Below are 16393 nucleotides of genomic sequence, written 5' to 3' on the forward strand. Positions count from 1 at the left end.
AAAGAACCCAGGAATCTGATCCTGCTAATCCTATGTGTATGTCTGAGACCAATAGGCTACTCCAGAAAGCACAGGTCTCACAGAGCCATCAAGCTTAGCATCCCTGGACCACCCTGGGTCAGGGACCCCATGTGCCCAAGCCAAGGTCTCACCCGTCAGACTTTTCATCCCAGGACCCTGCAGCCCTGACCTCTTCTCCACTCTGGAAAATGCTGACCCACAGACATCAGGAGGCCAGTACCCCTTAGGCCTCCAGCCCCTGCCCTTGCGACATGTTACCACAGACTCTAGACAGGGGCTCTAGGCCAGCTAAATCCCACATTAACTCTTATTCATTCTCCTGCTAGTTCAAGTCTATTGTCAACCTCTGAGCCCATCAGGTGTGGTTCCCACATCTCCACAATCCTGGGCCCACGGTTTCAGCCGATGGGGAGGAGGCAGATCCTGGGCTGGAGGTGCAGGCAGGACAAGTGGGTCTAGCACTGAACATTACCCAATGGGCTGAGTACCAGCTTCTAGGGCTCCAAGTTCTGACAGGCAGTCCACTTCCCTCTGCCTGGACAATGAACCTAATGCTCCCCATCCCCCAGTATGTATGCAAGGGGGCACAGACATGCCAGAGCTGCCCTGAGGCGGGCAGGAACAATCAGAACAGGGGTCAAGTGCCTCTCGCTCCAGAGCCCGCCTCTCCCTTCCTGAGATGGAGCACAATTACCCACTAAGATGACTGCGAGGCCCCTGCCCTGTCACTGCTCACCCGCCAACCTTCACAACACAGCTATTTATAGCACCCGCCTGGCTCTCACCACGATCTCTGAAATGAGCCTTCCACTTAACAGTAATGAGAGACTTATCGCCTGGTGGGAAGAAGCCACTCCAGGACTCCACTTGTCCACCTGCCTGGCCAACCCAGGCAGGATTGAGGAACCTCCTCCAACTAAAGCAAGCAAAGAGGGGTAAAAACAAACCCACGGAGGACAAAGGGAAGGAGAAGTAAGCCTGAAAGGTTTATCCAGCTAGGACCCCTCAGCAGCTAGGTGGAGGGGGGGTGCATCTAGGAGGCCACATGGGGGTTAGAGGCCTGGCCCAGGTCTGGCTGCAGCTAAGCCTCTAACTCCGTGAGTGATCCAGACAAAGCCTTGCATCCTAAGTTTCCGTGTGCTCACCCCAGAGTGGAACACCCTAACCCTGATGCTTCCAAGGTCAGTAAAGTCATTAATTTTAATAGTTGGAGTCCAATCTTTTTTGCCAACCTGAGTGCTCTCCATACCCCCAACTTCTCCCATCTCTAAACACACAGATGGCTGCCTTTGTTTCTCTACCCATCCACATGCCCACCCCGGCCCTGGTCCTCAGGAAGAGGCTGAACAAGATCACAATGTCAGGAAGAAGGAGCTATCAGGCTCTGGGGCCCCTCCAATGCCAGCACTTGGAGGTAGGCATCTGTCAAACCTGAGCCACACTCAGCAAACCAGGCCAGGTGACTGAGGCTCCCTGAAGAAAGTCCAGGTCCTTCCCTGGTAGCCAGAGGGGAGAAAAGGATCCCTGAATCCAGTCAGGGCATGGTCTTTTTATCAGCATCCTCATGCTCTGGGCATTCAAAGGGTCCAATGGGCAGCAGCTGAATGTCCACTGGTCATCTCAAGAGCAGCAGACAGTTAGCTTTTGGGGATGCTCCCAAGACTAGTGCCTGTGTCTGCCCAGAGATTCCAGGGACAATGGGGACCCTACCCCAACTCCTGCTGACACTCAAGCCACCTCCCTAGCTTCCCTTCTGGAGGAGCTTGGCAATAACAGGGATGATGAGAGGGAGTAGTGCTCTTTCCAGCCTCTCTTCTAGGCTGGGCAGCACCAGGCAACCACCCTGTGCCACCTGCTCTGCCATCCCCCTTGTTGGCAGGCGGGAGGCAGCTCTGCGGCTGCTCTGCGCATCTGCCTCCTCCAGAGAGCCCGGCTCTGAAGTTGCCTGGCTGTGGACAGCCCTGTTGCCATGGAAACTGCATCCTCCATCCTTGCCATCGCCTTCATCTCAAAGCCATCGGGGAGAACAGAGGAACAGGGGAGACAGAGGATGGAGAGAAAACTGTGGCCTGGCTACACAGTGCTTCCTTCCCTGCCCAGCCCTCCCTCCTCACAGCATCCCACACAGGGAGCACCAGCTGTCTAAGCCTGCCCCCAGACCCCAAGAGGGGCATCCTTAGGCCCAAACCCAGCCTAGTCTTACCCCCTGCCCCCTGGGGACTCCTGGTCCTCCCTACTGGAGGGTGATATGGAGCTAATTAAAATTCCATTGACTTCTCAGCCCCAAATCATTACAACATATGTTGGGTCCTGTCAAAATTCAGACTCAGGGGCGGAGGAGAAGGAGCAGGAAGAAGGCAAAGTGGTGAACTTCCAACCCAGGCCCACAGGCAGGGAAGGGGCTTATAGTTGCCCCTGTAGCCCTTCCTGGAAGACTCCTGTCCTTTCCATGCTCTGCACACTGAGCAAGAATGAGTCTAGTGGGGGCTGGAGATGGGTGATGAAGGGACAGGACTAGCCATATGCCCTGTCCCTCAGAGATCAGGCAGAGAGGACAAGCCCCTTCCCTCCCAGCCAGGTGCAGCCTCTGAGAAAGGAGAAGGTGACCATGGAGTGGCTTTCAGGTCCTCATTGCACAGCAGGAGCTATGGCCTGGGCAGTATGTCAATGAGCCAGTAAATATTCGAAAATCATTGGAGGGAGGTGAGGCCAGCTGCCTCTCCCTCAGCTAGCCTCAGGGAGCCCTTGGAGAGCAGACTGCCAATGGCCAAGGACAACATTCAATGCCACACTGGGCTGGTACTGCTGGGTATAGGAGCCTCAATGGGCCTGGAGTCATCCTGGCCCTGGGCACACCCCCTTCCATGGCCAGACAGCCAGAGACGTGTAGAAGCACTGCCCTGACAGGGCAACCTGATCTGTCCACTGAAGCCACTGGCCATCAGACAAGCCCACAACCCAGAGCAGCTCACTCCCTCACACAGACTCAGGGGACCATAAGGCCCCTCTTCAAGGTGGGAGAAATGCAGATGTCCACAGTCCTCTTCACCTAATAGGAAAAAGTCAGCAAATCATGCCAAGGTGCCACTAGGAGCTCCCAGAAACTGGATTCAGAGTACCAGTCGCTCAGAAACACCTCCACGCCTTCCCTCTCACCCGGAACTTCCACAGGCAAAAGCAAGAGGGAGACACCACCCATAATGCAGGACTTTCTAGGAGACCTCAGTCACTAGCACTTCCCCACCACCACCCCACCCTTCACCAACACTAGCTCACCCACCCAGGAATGCTGGCAGACAAGGGAAAGAGCAGATCACCCACCTCACATAAGGCTGCTACAGTGCCACTGCCTCAGCTACCTTGAGAACACACCACACACTCACTCCTTACCTCAGGCTGAGCTCATCTCCTGGGTAGGGGGGCAAGAATTCAGCCCACTCAGCTCAGGGCTCCCACAACAAGGCCAGACTAATAGGTTGGGCTGAGGCTTCTCCACAGGACCTACAGTGCCTCCCCTGGCAGGTCTTTCTGAATTAGGGGAGAGGAAGGAGGGAGGTAAGACAGAGGACCTGAACTATCCTTATTTAGTGTTTGCGCTCTGAATATCAGCCTGTGCCTGGCTTCAGCTAGAGGTGGGGAGGGGATGGAACACAGAAGAGGTCAGGCCCAGGCTGGAAGCTGAGGCTGGATCCCACACCCAGGCTTCCCAGAGGCAAGGTTTGCTCAGAGCGAGGTGGCTGCAAATTTCCAAAAGAAGGAAGCAATGGGTGCAGGCCAAGGACTGGGTCATGCCTCTTACACAAACTCTAGGCCCAGAAAGGGACTAAGTCTGCCCAAACATCCCCACTCCATCATAGCCCCTTACCTCCTGCCTCACTGGGATGAGACCCTGGGCCTTGTCCCTCCGATTCACCCTGACCTGCCCAGTCCACCAACTCATCCCTCTATGCTAGGCTGGACTCCCAGGCAGCTGCACAGCCAGCAAGCAGCTGTTGCATCCCACCCGAGGTGGTGGTATCTTCTTGCTGGGTGAAGTGATGCATGCTCATTTTTAATTACACAGACACCAACGTGCACCCGCCTGCACACAGCGGTCCCTGTAAGTGGGGGCTCAGACCCTGGAGGACCCTCAGCCAGCCAGTCTTCATCACATGTGCAAAGTGCTTGGGCGAGGCGCAGCGGGAGGCTGCAGCTAGAAGGTAGCACATTGTTATTAATCTGCCCAGGAACTTCCATCAGCTTCCTTCTCCCTGGCTGCCTCTCATCCCCCCCAGGCCTCCCCAAAGCCTTTGGCCCAGAACCCAAACCTGTCCATAGGGCACTCTGGGGGCCTTGCAGTGCCAGCAGGGAGAGCCTGTACAAGGGCTGATGAGCACCCTCTCCCTCTGAACTCCCCTCTCATAGCAGGAGGGCCCAAAGCTCTGAAAATGACAGGCAAAATGACAGAGAGTGAGACAGGACTGCCAGGGAGAGGACAGGGGAAGCAGGAAGTGGCAGAGAAAGCCCAGGCAGGAACCCAGAGCCTTGGCCTGGCTATTGGCAAATAGGTGGCTTCCCTCTGGGCCTCAATTTCCCCAACTATGAAATAAAGGGATTAGAATAATGCAGACAAAACATAAAGGCCCTCTTGGGGTCAGATCTAGCCCAGAGCCAGTCTGGGAGCCCCCCTAAACGGCAGGGAGTGGCAGAGGAGCCAGGCAGGCAGGGCCAGGCCTGGGCAGGAGCCTGGGGAAGACTGCAGAAGGGGGAAGGTGTGAGGGAGAGTGGGGCGGGGAGGCAGGGCGTTGTGCCTGGCACCCCAGCCTGCTGTGCCTGCTGCCGCCGCTGCCTGAAGACTTTTCATTTTCACCTCAGAGCCGGCAGCTCGCCACACAATTTACACCTCTGCTCATCTCCCTGGCGCTACCCAGGCCCTGGTTCCTGGGCAGCCCATGGAGGGGGGCCTAGGTAGCAGTCAAGAACAAGAGTGGCCTGGGGCATTGAAGAGCAGGGAAATAATGTTTGCCCCTAAGCAGGCACATGGGACACAGGCCCTCAAGCACTCTAGTGCCCAGACTGGGAAGCCCTTAGTCCTACAGCCATGCCCACCCTTTCCTTTCCCCAGGGCCCAGATAGCCAATATACAACCCCAGCTCAGCCCTGCGCTGGCCTTCTTGGGCCCTTGTGAGCAGGACCAGAGGGCTGGGCAGTATGGGAGTGCATACCCCAAGGGAAGCTTAGCTAGAGCACTGGGTGGGTCAGCCCCAGGATCCCACCACTCTCCCTTGCAAATCTGGGAGGGGAACCAGGGCCCCTACCATCACAGGCTCTGTCACAGCCCACCCCCTCTCCAAGATCCAGCTGCTCTTCTACAGCTTGTCTGTGCAGTCAAGGACCTTGAGTCCTGTCCTGCTCACAAGCTGATGAAACCGCTGCTGACTGATTATCCAGCAGCAGGAATCAGCAGCAGGAAGGCTACTCAGTGCAGATGGAGCCAAGAAGCCAAGCACTTGGGAGCCAGAGGAGTCAGGAATTGCCAGAGGGGAAGGACAAGTGAGTGGGCAAATGGGGATGGAGAGGAAACAGAGGACAGAGGGAGGGAAGTTGGAGAAGGCCCTGAATTTCTCATCTCCAACTGGTACCTTGGATCTCTCCACCCCTCAGGGAAGCACTTCCCCTCTTGGAGCCTTAGGCTTCCTTCCTGCTTAACTAGACAGCTAGCCTCTCTTTATCTGAGGGCTCTGGTAAAGGGCAGAGTTGTTCTGCTCAGGGGAACAAGTTCCCTCCTCCGAATCTCTTCCCCTTGCCTAGTCCCAAATCCCAAGCTTTCTGGAGAAGAGCAACAGAATTCTTCCCTGGTAAGTAAATCCCATCTGCCTAGAGAAAAAGGCTCTCGCTGGATTGGTGATGCCCCAACCCCACAGCACCATCCAGACACAAGCCTCCAGCCCCCAGGGTCCTGCAGGGCTGCCAAGCTACCATATCCAAGCTGGTATTTTGAGAGTGGTGGCTCCTACGCCACCCCAGCAAAGGCTGGCTTTATGATTTCAATCCTGGGGGAGGGGAAGAAGAAGGGGTGAAGCCAGAGAGGCTAAAGAACAGGTTCTAGTGCTTAGGCCAGTACAGGGGAGAGGCCTGGCCTCCTGTGTCCCCCTATACCTCAACCCCCAGGGAGAGCTCCCTGAGGGAAACCAGGGAAGGCAAGCCCTGGCTTGGTGGGAGGATCTCCTCTTGGCTTAGGGGTATCTGGGAGTGAAAAGTCACTGCAACTCTCAGCTAACTTGTTACCCTCATGCAGAGTTTGGCTATGGCCTCTAGCTCTTCCTCCCCACTCCCAGGTACTCAAGAGTCTTGTTCTGAAGCCCAGCCTGGATACTGTCACTGGTCTATTCAGATACCATCAGTGCTTCCCTCCCTAGTGCCTGCAGGACCCAGTCTAATCTCCTGGGCCCAAACTCTTGCTCCTCCCCTGTACTCTAGCCTCACTGGATACATGAGCCATGCCTGCCACAAAGCTAGTACCTCTGCCTGATCTGCCTTCCCACTGGAGAACACTGCCCGTCCTGCAGGCTCAGCCCCAACTCCCCCACTCCACAAGGGTTATTTTGCCTTTCCCAGAGAATCCACCCCTGCCCTTCCCCATTCTCCCCCTTAGGCATGGCTAAGCTGTGGCTGGGGCACATGGGGGAAGGTAAGAGTTCTGGGGGCCTGTCATTCAGCCTCAGGTGTTAGAGCTGCTGAGAATACCCTCCTCCCTGTGCCAGAGCAGGTGGCAGCACTGGCAGGTGGGCCAGCCCTGGAGACCCAGTGAGGGAAGCCTAGGAATGGAGCCCCCTCTACCTCATTAAGGGTAAGGACATGAGGCCCAATAAGGTGCCTGTAGCAGCTGCTTCCTGTGGCAGGAGCAGTTGCCAAGGCCTCCCTTAATGAGTGCCTACCGGGAAAGCGGGCAGATGGGCTCTTGCTGTCCTTTGCCTCTGGCTCCCCCAGCAGTCTTGGCCCCCAACTCTGACCACCAGGGCTGGAGAGGGAGGGTGTTGGACCACAATGCTTCCACCCCAGGCCCACTCTGGGGCACCATCCCAAGTGTATCCCAAATTCATGACAAGTCCTCAGCCTCCTGGTCCCATCCCCACTCATGTACCAGATAGAAGGCAAAAAGCATGTAGCCATCGGAATGATCCTCAGTCTAGGGGATTCAGTCTGGACTCAGCTACTGCTTCATTCCTTGACCTTGGGTAACCTCTCTTCCCTAGGCCTCAGTCGCCCTTGTCTGTAAAACAATGGGGTTGCTGGCTTTGGTTAGAACACTGTGACTGCCTTCTAGCCGCTTCTCCCATACACAGAACAATGCCACATAAAAGAGTTCAGTAAATAACTGCTGCATAAGTGACCAATCTGAGGTGCCAAGGGGGCCTCCCTTGCTAAAAATAAAGTTTTTAACTTGGAACCCTCCCACATTAGCTTGACAAAGGTGAGAGGCAGGGAGAGGGAAATGACCACAAACTTCACATTCCTTTTGTGGCCTTCTCACCTGGATTCCCCCGGCCACGGCCTGGTTGCTCCCCACTGATGTTCTGGCCCCAGTGTGGACTCAGACCTACGCACTCACTCCCACAGGTCGCTGAAGCAGGCTAAGAAGAAACATACACAGGGGGTTCTAAGCCCATTGGACAGAACCTAGGCTCTGACCAAGCTGCTGTGAGCTTTCTCCCAGCCAACAGCTCAACAGGCTGAGCCACTTCTACAGGCACCCTACTGGAGCCCCTAGTCCTTAGTTCTGACCTGGCTGCCCCACGGCACTGCCATGCTGTCACCCACCACTCAGGAGTTCAGCCACCACTCCCCCAAGAGATCTCCAACATGCAGCTCTCCAGGGCTCCCCTCCAGGTCCAGCTTCCAGTCAGAGTCATGCTTCCTCAGACACAACTGCCTTTTCTGGAAGCCCCCACCCCACCTGCCCAAGGCTGGGCCCTGGTACCTCCTAGTTCCACTCCCACTGCAGCTGCCACAGCATCTTCAGGATCTGAAACAGACACAGAGTTGGCCAGGGCTGGAGAAGGCATCTGTCCAGTGGTGTATCTCTCTTAAGACAGAGATTTTCTAACTAATTGAACCTCAGAAGCCCTCCTCCAAAAGCTCAGGATGTCACCTAGTTTGTAAAATTCATAAGCAAAACTACTCTAGTTGAAGCAGGTAAGGGTCTGAGTGCAGCCCCTACCTCAGGCTGTCAGCCATGGGACACCTTAGCACAGCCCATAGGCTCCCACCCCAGAGCAGTCTGAGAACTATGATCTGGAGTCCCTGCCTCCTTTAAACCCCTGGTAGAACAACCCCAGTCAACCCAGCTGTCCCAGAACTCTACCACAAAGGTTCCCCCTCACCAGGCTCACTACATCCCCTTGGCAACCCTTCCCCCTGACCTTTTTCTCCAATTCAATGGAGGAAGGGACAATATCTGACCTACAGAACCTGCTTGCACTCCCCAGCCAGTCAGCCATCATGTGGATGGCTGGTGGGACAATGTGGACAATGCTATCTCCCTATACTTGGGAGAAGATGCTCAAACCATTTTACAAGGACTCTCCCCTAAAATATCCTAGAAATCAGAGACCCTGGGGAACGGGGGTTTATGGAGATTCTGGACTGTGCAGAGAGGGAAGCCAGGCACAGGGGCTTGGCTAGGCCAGTCTAACACTCGATGACCTCTCCCACCAACTGCTACAGAGAGACATGAGCCAAATACTGCACCTGGGACCTTTTCACATGCAACCCCCCAAGTGGGATCCTCAGGCCCATCATTCAGTCTTGGTCTGTTCCATGAGCCCAAAGCCTTCCCTAGACAGTCATTAAGACTGCTGTGAAATTTGGGGCTCATTGCTCTGGGTTCATATCTGGGCCCTATCTCCTCTGCAGGCTTGCAATTTCAAGAAAGCTCCCTTTCAAGGAAGTTCCCTCCTGCACCTGCCAGAAGACATCCCCATGCTGGGACTCAGGGAATGGTCTCCTCCTGCCCTGGAGGCCACCTCCTTGGACTCCAGTGGAGCAGCCTGACAAAGCCGGGGCATCTTCCATATAGAGTAATGGTCACATAGTACCAGGGGACCCCTCACATACACACTGTCTTAGACGGCTCAGCCTGGGGGCACCCAATAGTTTATGTGGAGAATGGCAAAGTTCCAGCCCCTATAGCTCAGTTTGACAGGCTGCCAAGCTAGGGAAGGCTGGCCAGAGAGCCAGAGGCTGCCATGCAGACCACAAAGCTGAGATCCAGCCATCCCTTATAAAATTCCCAGAGAGGCCTAACAAGTGGTTCTCTTTGGACCCCCCACAGTAACCCTCAGGTCCCTCAGTCCCATAAGACCAGTACTGCCCCAGGCTCAGGCTCATCTGCAACCGCCAAGACAGCAGCTGCTCTGCACCTCCCCTGCCCAAAGCTGAGACCCATTCACCCCAACCCTTACCCCTGCCTCTGGGGAGGCAGGTGAGCCTGCCAAGCCTTCCTCCCTCCCTTCCTCCTGACAGCAGGACTCCTGGCCTCCCTCATCCCTCATGAAACAGAAAGCTGACGGCTGCTGTCATTCCTTTGAAGAACCTTCACAGCAGTCCTAGATCCAGAGGGAAAAGGAAGGGTGTGCGCACGCGCATGCACACACACACACAGTTAAAGGCAGCCAGCTGTCGGGGCTAGGAGAGTCAGAACACACATAGTCTCATTAGTAGCCTCCTTTCTCTGACCCCTAGGGCAGTAGGGAAGAAAGCAAGGGTAGGAGGAAGCCTTATACGCTCTTCTTGCTGTCTCCTGTGCTGAGAGAGGCACAGGGCCACCCCGTGTCTGCTGCAGGCTGTGACCAGCAAACAGAGCCAGCCCGTTCCTCATCTCTCCCCTAGCTTTGTTCCCCAGGATACAAGGTCAGGCTAAACACAGGCAGAGGCGATCCCACCCCCTGCTGCCAAAACAAACCAAGGACCTGGGGCTGTGCCTCCTCTGTGGGCAGCCTAGTTTCTCTCTCACTCTCTCAGCTGGTGGCCAAGCCCACGCAAATATACCTCATAGACATCTCTGAGAGAAGCCCCTTGCTCTCCCCCGTACCCCTGGCTTCTTTATCCCAGCCCCCATCCCAGGAGGACTGAGCCCAGCGCACAGCTGACAGGCTCCCACGAGAGGGGGAGGAAGGAGGAAGGGCTTTCATCAAAGAGGTGACGTCAAAACCAGGCAACTTGTGAAGCTGTCAGGGGCCGGGAAATTTGGACAAAGGTGTCTAAAAATAAACCCCTGAAGCCAGGAAAAGGCTTTGGTGGCTGAGTTGCTCGCCACCACACCACATGCCATGCTCTCTGTTCTGAGGTTTGGAACCCAAGAAGTCTCTTCCCGGGGGGTGCTTCTCCAGATTAGCTCTTGACGTTGCGAGTGACAGACAGGACCGGAGACACCACACACCAGCCCTTCCTTGAATGAAACAGGGGAGGACCCCCCTGAGGTGGCACACTGAGCAGGAGTAGGGCACTGGTATCTCCCTTCCTGCCCTCACCGCCAGCCAGCTCCCCCATCTCCAGCCCAACCCCAGCCCTGGCAAGCACATCCTTCCCAGCATCCCTTCTGGCCTCCACCTTCCAGATCACAAAGGAAACTTGCCTCTACCCTCCCTGTGCCCCTAACACTGTGACAGCCCTCCTGTTTCCAGGTCTTCTCACCTGTTTCTTCAATCCTGTCCTTGACCACCAAGGCCACAGCTGGTGACTCAGGGCCTTATTTATTCATTCCTCAGCCCTGACACCACACTCTTGCACCCCCTTATGCAGGACTTGTCTGGCTCCCATTTCTATCACCAGCGTCCTGTCCCTTTCCCCAAGCTGCCCTGGAGAACAAAGTGGCAAGGTTCTTCCAAGTCCACCAAGGTCCCACCCTCACTGACTCTCTTGTCCTGTTCACTGACCCCGCCACACTGGCCACACCTCCTGAACAGCTCTTGCTGCCTCAAGCTGTCCATTGCCTGCCTGGCCCCACAGAGAGTAGGAGGCCCAGGGCAGATTCCCAGGTCAAATACTGCCAACAGGCCAGTGTTCCCAAACATATCCACCAGCTCAGCCCTCTCTGAACTCCAGAGTCTACATACGCCACTGCTAATTCCACACCCCCTCACTGGGATGTCTCTTAGGCAGCTCCACTGACACAGCCTACAGAGCTGGTCCCCCCCACCCCCCACCAAAAATCAGGGCCTCCCTCAGTTCCCCCACATCTCAGTGAAAGCATCACTACATGCTTGTCCACCTGCCCAGGCCACAGGGAAGCAGAGCCCTCTGTGACTCCCCCTACATCCTCCCCTCCTCCAACAGCAAATCCACCTAAAAAGTCCATTGGTTCTACCCCAAAATATTTGTAAATCTCTGTGCTTGTGTGCATCCCTATAGACACTGTCCCAGCTGAAGCTGCCACCACTCACACTGGGATTCATGATAGCCTCCTAAGCACCTCCACCCAGCCCCTGATCTGTGATCCAGTTCTACCCTACCCAGGGATAGGACAGCCCATCTTCTACAGATGTGGCTCCAACCATGTAACTTTTGTGGTTGGAACAATGCAGTGACTTCCCACTGCATTTAGATCAAACGTGTGTTCCTCACCCTGCTCTGCCTATAACATTCTTACTCCTCCCCAAAGGCTCTTCTAGAACTCTGTCTTGAGGTTACCTCCTTCCAACAGGCTGTCCCTAACCACTCTGTCCAAGTTGGTCCCCTGACTTTTCTCACCCTGTTCTTTCCTGTGTCCCATTTCTGTTTGACATTCATTACCTATCTTCATCACCTCACTGTAAATGCCCATTTCATGTACCAAGATTTCACTTCATGCCCATCAAGGCAACTGGCACACAGACGCTTAATAAATGTAAGTTAGATGAATGAATAAACAATCACTTCCAAGCTCAAACTGAGGTCATTTCCCTCGTATCCAAGTTTACAAAATGTTTAGAGGAGAAGGGAGGTGCAATAGGGCAAGTTTTAAAAATCTCTGTAGACACAGACCCCCATAAGACCTCCTGGTGGCTAGCTCTTTTCCATCCTCCTGAAAGGCTGGGCCAGCACTGCTAGTGATCACATCAGTAAGAAGACAGGCCCTGCTGTTGCTACCGCAGTCCTAGGTTCAGAGAGCAGGTGCATAAACCCATGCAGAGGCAGGGCGAGGGGCAACGTATGGGTACCTGGGGTCTGCCCAGCCACTTGGAGCCTCAGGGCCTTGCTTTGCAGGCCTCCAACAGGACAGGAAGAGGGTGGGGCTGTCCATCCATCTGAGCCAGGAGCGCAGGATGAGCACTAAGGATGTCTTTGGTCAAAGCTAGAGCCAAACTGAGCAGGACAGGTTTCTAAACAAGCTCTCCATGCTCTTGGGAGATGCTCTGGCCCCCACAAGGTCTCAGGCATCTGAAAGGGATGTCAACAGCCTCTGCCCATCTTCCTAGCTTCACAGACACCTTCTCCATGACGGCCCCAGGGTGCTTCTCTCCCAAAACCACTTCTTCCTCTCGACCTTGGCAATCCTTCCCAGCTCCCACCCAAGGGACCTGGCACACACACGTGCACACACATGCACAACCCAAGCCTGTGCCTTACCTTGATATAGGTGTCCAAGGCAGGATGCACACGGCGGGTAGCCAGCCAGATGGACAGGGTGGTGGTATACGGGAAGGTAGCTGTCACCACATGGCTGGGTGCCGGAAATGAGAATACTTTGAAGCCAAATTTCTCGTACAGATGGATGAGCTCAGGAGAGGCTGATTCCTCACCTTCACTCAGGATGCTGCCCACTGCACAACGGCACTTCTCAGGGGGCACCTGGGGAAGCAAAGAGGTATCAGAGTTGGGCAAAGGAAGGAAGCCCTCAGGCCAGGCGCAGTGGCTCATACCCATAATCCTAGCACTCTAGGAGACTGAGGTGGGAGGCTCGCTTGAGGTCAGGAGTTTGAGATCAGACTGAGCAAGAGCAAGACCCCATCTCTACTAAAAATAGAAAAAATTAGCCAGGCATTACTACTGTAGTCCCAGCTACTGGGAAGGCTGAGGCAGGAGGAGCACTTGAGCCAGGGAGTTTGAGTATGCAGTGAGCTAAGATGACACCACTGCACTCTAGCCTGGGTGACAGAGCAAGACTCTGTCTCCCAAAAAAAAAAACAAGGAGGCCCTCTGCCTCTGGGTCTATGTCCGCTCAGGTTAGGCCTGGTAGAACTACCAGCTCCAACAGGCCATGTAGCCCCACATACCAGGATAGAACTGGCTATTTTCCTGCTGGAACCCATCTGTGGCTCCTGCCTATGGCATCATGCTGCAGGACTCTCATCCATTCCTTCATTTATTTCTTCCACAAACATTCCATGCCCTGTGCTAGAGACCCTGGGGTCATGGTGAGGGATCAGACTTAGTCTCTGCTCTCCAAAAGACCTGGAGAGGGAAGAAGAGAGAGGACGTCTAAACCATCGCCATCCACATAGCCCATCAACAGCACCACTTAAGGGGCCTTTCCACCTCCTGATGGGACCCTCTGTTCAGCCCCCACTTCCCCAAGGCCACCAACAGGACTGCAGGCTGGCTGATCCTGGGGCCTGGATCCAGCATAGGCCTATCAGCTCATTTCCCTCCTATCTCCTGGAGGAGAGCAGGCTTCCCTGGCAGAGAACTTATGGCAGGCAAGGAAGCAAACCGAAGAGTGGGAACAAGGAAGAGTCCAGAGCCCTCAAGGGCCATGCCCTGGGAAAGCAAGAGTGTGTGTGTTTACATGCTCACAGGGTAAAGAGGCCAAGTTGGGGACCTGGCATCTGGCTGTTGAGGGGCTGGAGGTAGCACTGGTCAGGACATGGGATCATTGACCTCTGGGGTGCTAATGAAATTCTGTGAGGGGATCCTCCTAGTCCCTCAAGTAGGGCCAGCCACCAGTACCCTAGATGACTTATTCAACCCATGCCCCATTCCAGGACCTGTCCCACTTCCCAAGTCTCTTCCCAGTTAAACCCCAAACTACTGGTTCTCCTCCAAGTCTCTCTGGGGCCCTACTGCCTGCACATCCCACTATATTGCCCTCCATCCCTAAACTCTCTCTCTTCCTTGGCTCCCAGAAAGCCTAGTCAGCCATGTGGGGCTCTTGTGTGAGCCTCTAACACTTCCCTAGGACTGACCCCCAAGGCCTACGAGGCCGAGGACTCATTTCTCCTCCTGGCATCAGGAGGCCCTACTTTCTCCACCTTCTGCTACCTGTTTCCCATGTCAGCTTTCAAGGTGCCTAAGCCTGTACCAGCCCTTAGGCTGGGCCCCCAATACCATGTATGTGTGCCTGGATCCAGGAGACTTAGCAAAGATCTTGTGCTCTCAATGCTGGGTTTTGCATGATTTGAAGGCTCCTTTCTCCCCCTACCAAGGGCCTGCTGACCCCTAAGTTTAAACAGGCCACTCTCTCTACCTCCACTTACTCTTCTCCCCTGCCTACCTTCCCAGCACTGTGAAGCCATTATTACCTGTTCTCACCTCTGCCCTTCCACTCCAGCCCTTTCCAAGACCTGTCAGCAATCCTCTAGCGGTTTCTCAGCCCTGCTCTGCCTCTTCCAGTCTGGCCAGCCCAGCCCTGCCTTGGAGTCATACTTTGTCTGGGACTTGGGCACATATTATAGGCTCTCACCTCTAAGTAGACCCCAGGGGTCATCCCCAGCTCTCTATGACTCTGGTCCCCTTGCTGCCCCCTTGAATCCTACGACATCAAGCTTGGCTTAGAGGTTTAGTGGCAAGCAGTATGATGCAGTTGTCAGAACCACAGCTGGAGGCAGGCCAAGGTGTATATCGTGAGTCATGCGATCCTGGACAAGTCCCTTAGCTTCTTGGAGCCCCAGTTCCTTGATATTTACTCATAAGACTGTTATATTAACGAGACACTTCACAAGGACTTAGCCAGGGTCTAGCATTCAGCAAGTGCTCCACAACTGTTCTGGTTATTAGTAGCTATAACACAGTCCAAACTGTCCCTTGGCCTAGAATGCCCATCCAGCCAAACTTCTGAATATCTAGCTCCTCCGTGCCCAGTCAAGTTCAAATGTCTTCTTGAGGAGCCTTTCATGGTGGTTCAGTGACACTCTCTTCTCCCCCCACACCTCCCTCCCAATATTTTGCTGTAAACTCTCTTGCCCATATCAAGTCTACCTTGCAGCACAGTCATTTCTCTTGGCCTGAAGCTCCTCCCACCCGACCCAGGCAGACATAAATTGCTGCAGTACCACCTCTTGTCTCTAGATGGTGCAAGTGCCCTACTCATGCCAAGACAAGAACGGCCAGACAGGCAGAAAGTTCTGGCAGGCCTCCTGCTGACAGACCAAGGGACAGTGCCTGCCACAAAGCCTATCTTCATGTCCCTGACCCTAGCAACCTATGCTGTATAAAAGAAACATCTAGTATAGGTAAGATGGAGAAATGGGTAGAAGGTCACTTGATCTCTCCCCTCCATCCCTGGCCTGCCAGAATTTGGGTCCCAGGGTCTTCCCTGGGATCACTTCAGCAGCCCTCACAGGGCTCTGAGCTTAATACCCCAAAAGACACCAGAACACACATGATCATCCTGCTCAGAACCTCTCAATGTCTGCAAAAGACACTAGAACACATGTGATCATCCCGCTTAGAACCTCTCAATGGCTCCCGATTCACCTTTAGGATGAAACTAAACTCCCAAGCCCAGCATACAAGGCTGTCTTTTAGAATGGCCCACACAACACTGCCCGGATTTGTCACCTTGCACTTCCTTTCAGCAGCTCCAGGCCCCATCAGGGGCCAGAGCCCAGATGGGCAGGCACCCACTGAGTATCTGTGTGACAGAGGGAGGGACAGATCCAGGCTCTGGCCCAGGCTGCCTCGACAGCCTCCTCACCCACCACACCCCCCCCCCCACACCCACATGGAACTATTTGCAGCTCCCCAAACATGCCACGTCCTCCCATGCTTCCTGCCTTTGCAGGAAGCTACTTCCTCTGCCTGAAATGTCCTTCTTCACCCCTATTCCATCGTCCCTTCTGGCTGGGAAACTCCTGCCCATCCTGCAAGACTCAGCTCAGTCCTCCCCCTCAAAACCTTCTGTTGCTCCCTGCCAAGCAGCCCCTCCTCTCTGATCCCAAGTTCCCACTGAGGAGGCAGGTCTTGTGCTGCACTGTAATTGATAGTTTCCCCGTCTCTCCACCACTCCAGGCCTCTAGGCAAAAAAGTTCAGGATCTTGCACACACAGAAAGTTCTTTGGGAATACTCAGTGATAGTATATGCATGTACACACCTGCACACACAAGTGCAGCATCATGAGCAAACCTCCTCTTGCTCCACCTAGAGAAAAGGATGAACTCTTGTCACAATGGAGGGAGGAAGCTATTAAGGAAA

The 16393-nt window shown here is 54.7% G+C and overlaps 1 protein-coding gene across 2 annotated transcripts in view; it reads right to left on the bottom strand.

Annotated features, from left to right (window-relative positions):
- TEX264 (testis expressed 264, ER-phagy receptor) overlaps positions 1-16393 on the bottom strand; it is a 30888-nt gene that overhangs the window by 4225 nt on the left and 10270 nt on the right. For both annotated transcript variants that reach the window (XM_045530102.1, XM_045530103.1), the window contains exon 4: positions 12610-12831. In XM_045530102.1, the coding sequence (XP_045386058.1) occupies positions 12610-12831 (222 nt within the window). The remainder of the gene's footprint in view (positions 1-12609; positions 12832-16393) is intronic.

This window comes from Lemur catta, chromosome 18 (genome assembly GCF_020740605.2).
Source record: "Lemur catta isolate mLemCat1 chromosome 18, mLemCat1.pri, whole genome shotgun sequence".
Classification (NCBI taxonomy): domain Eukaryota; kingdom Metazoa; phylum Chordata; class Mammalia; order Primates; family Lemuridae; genus Lemur; species Lemur catta.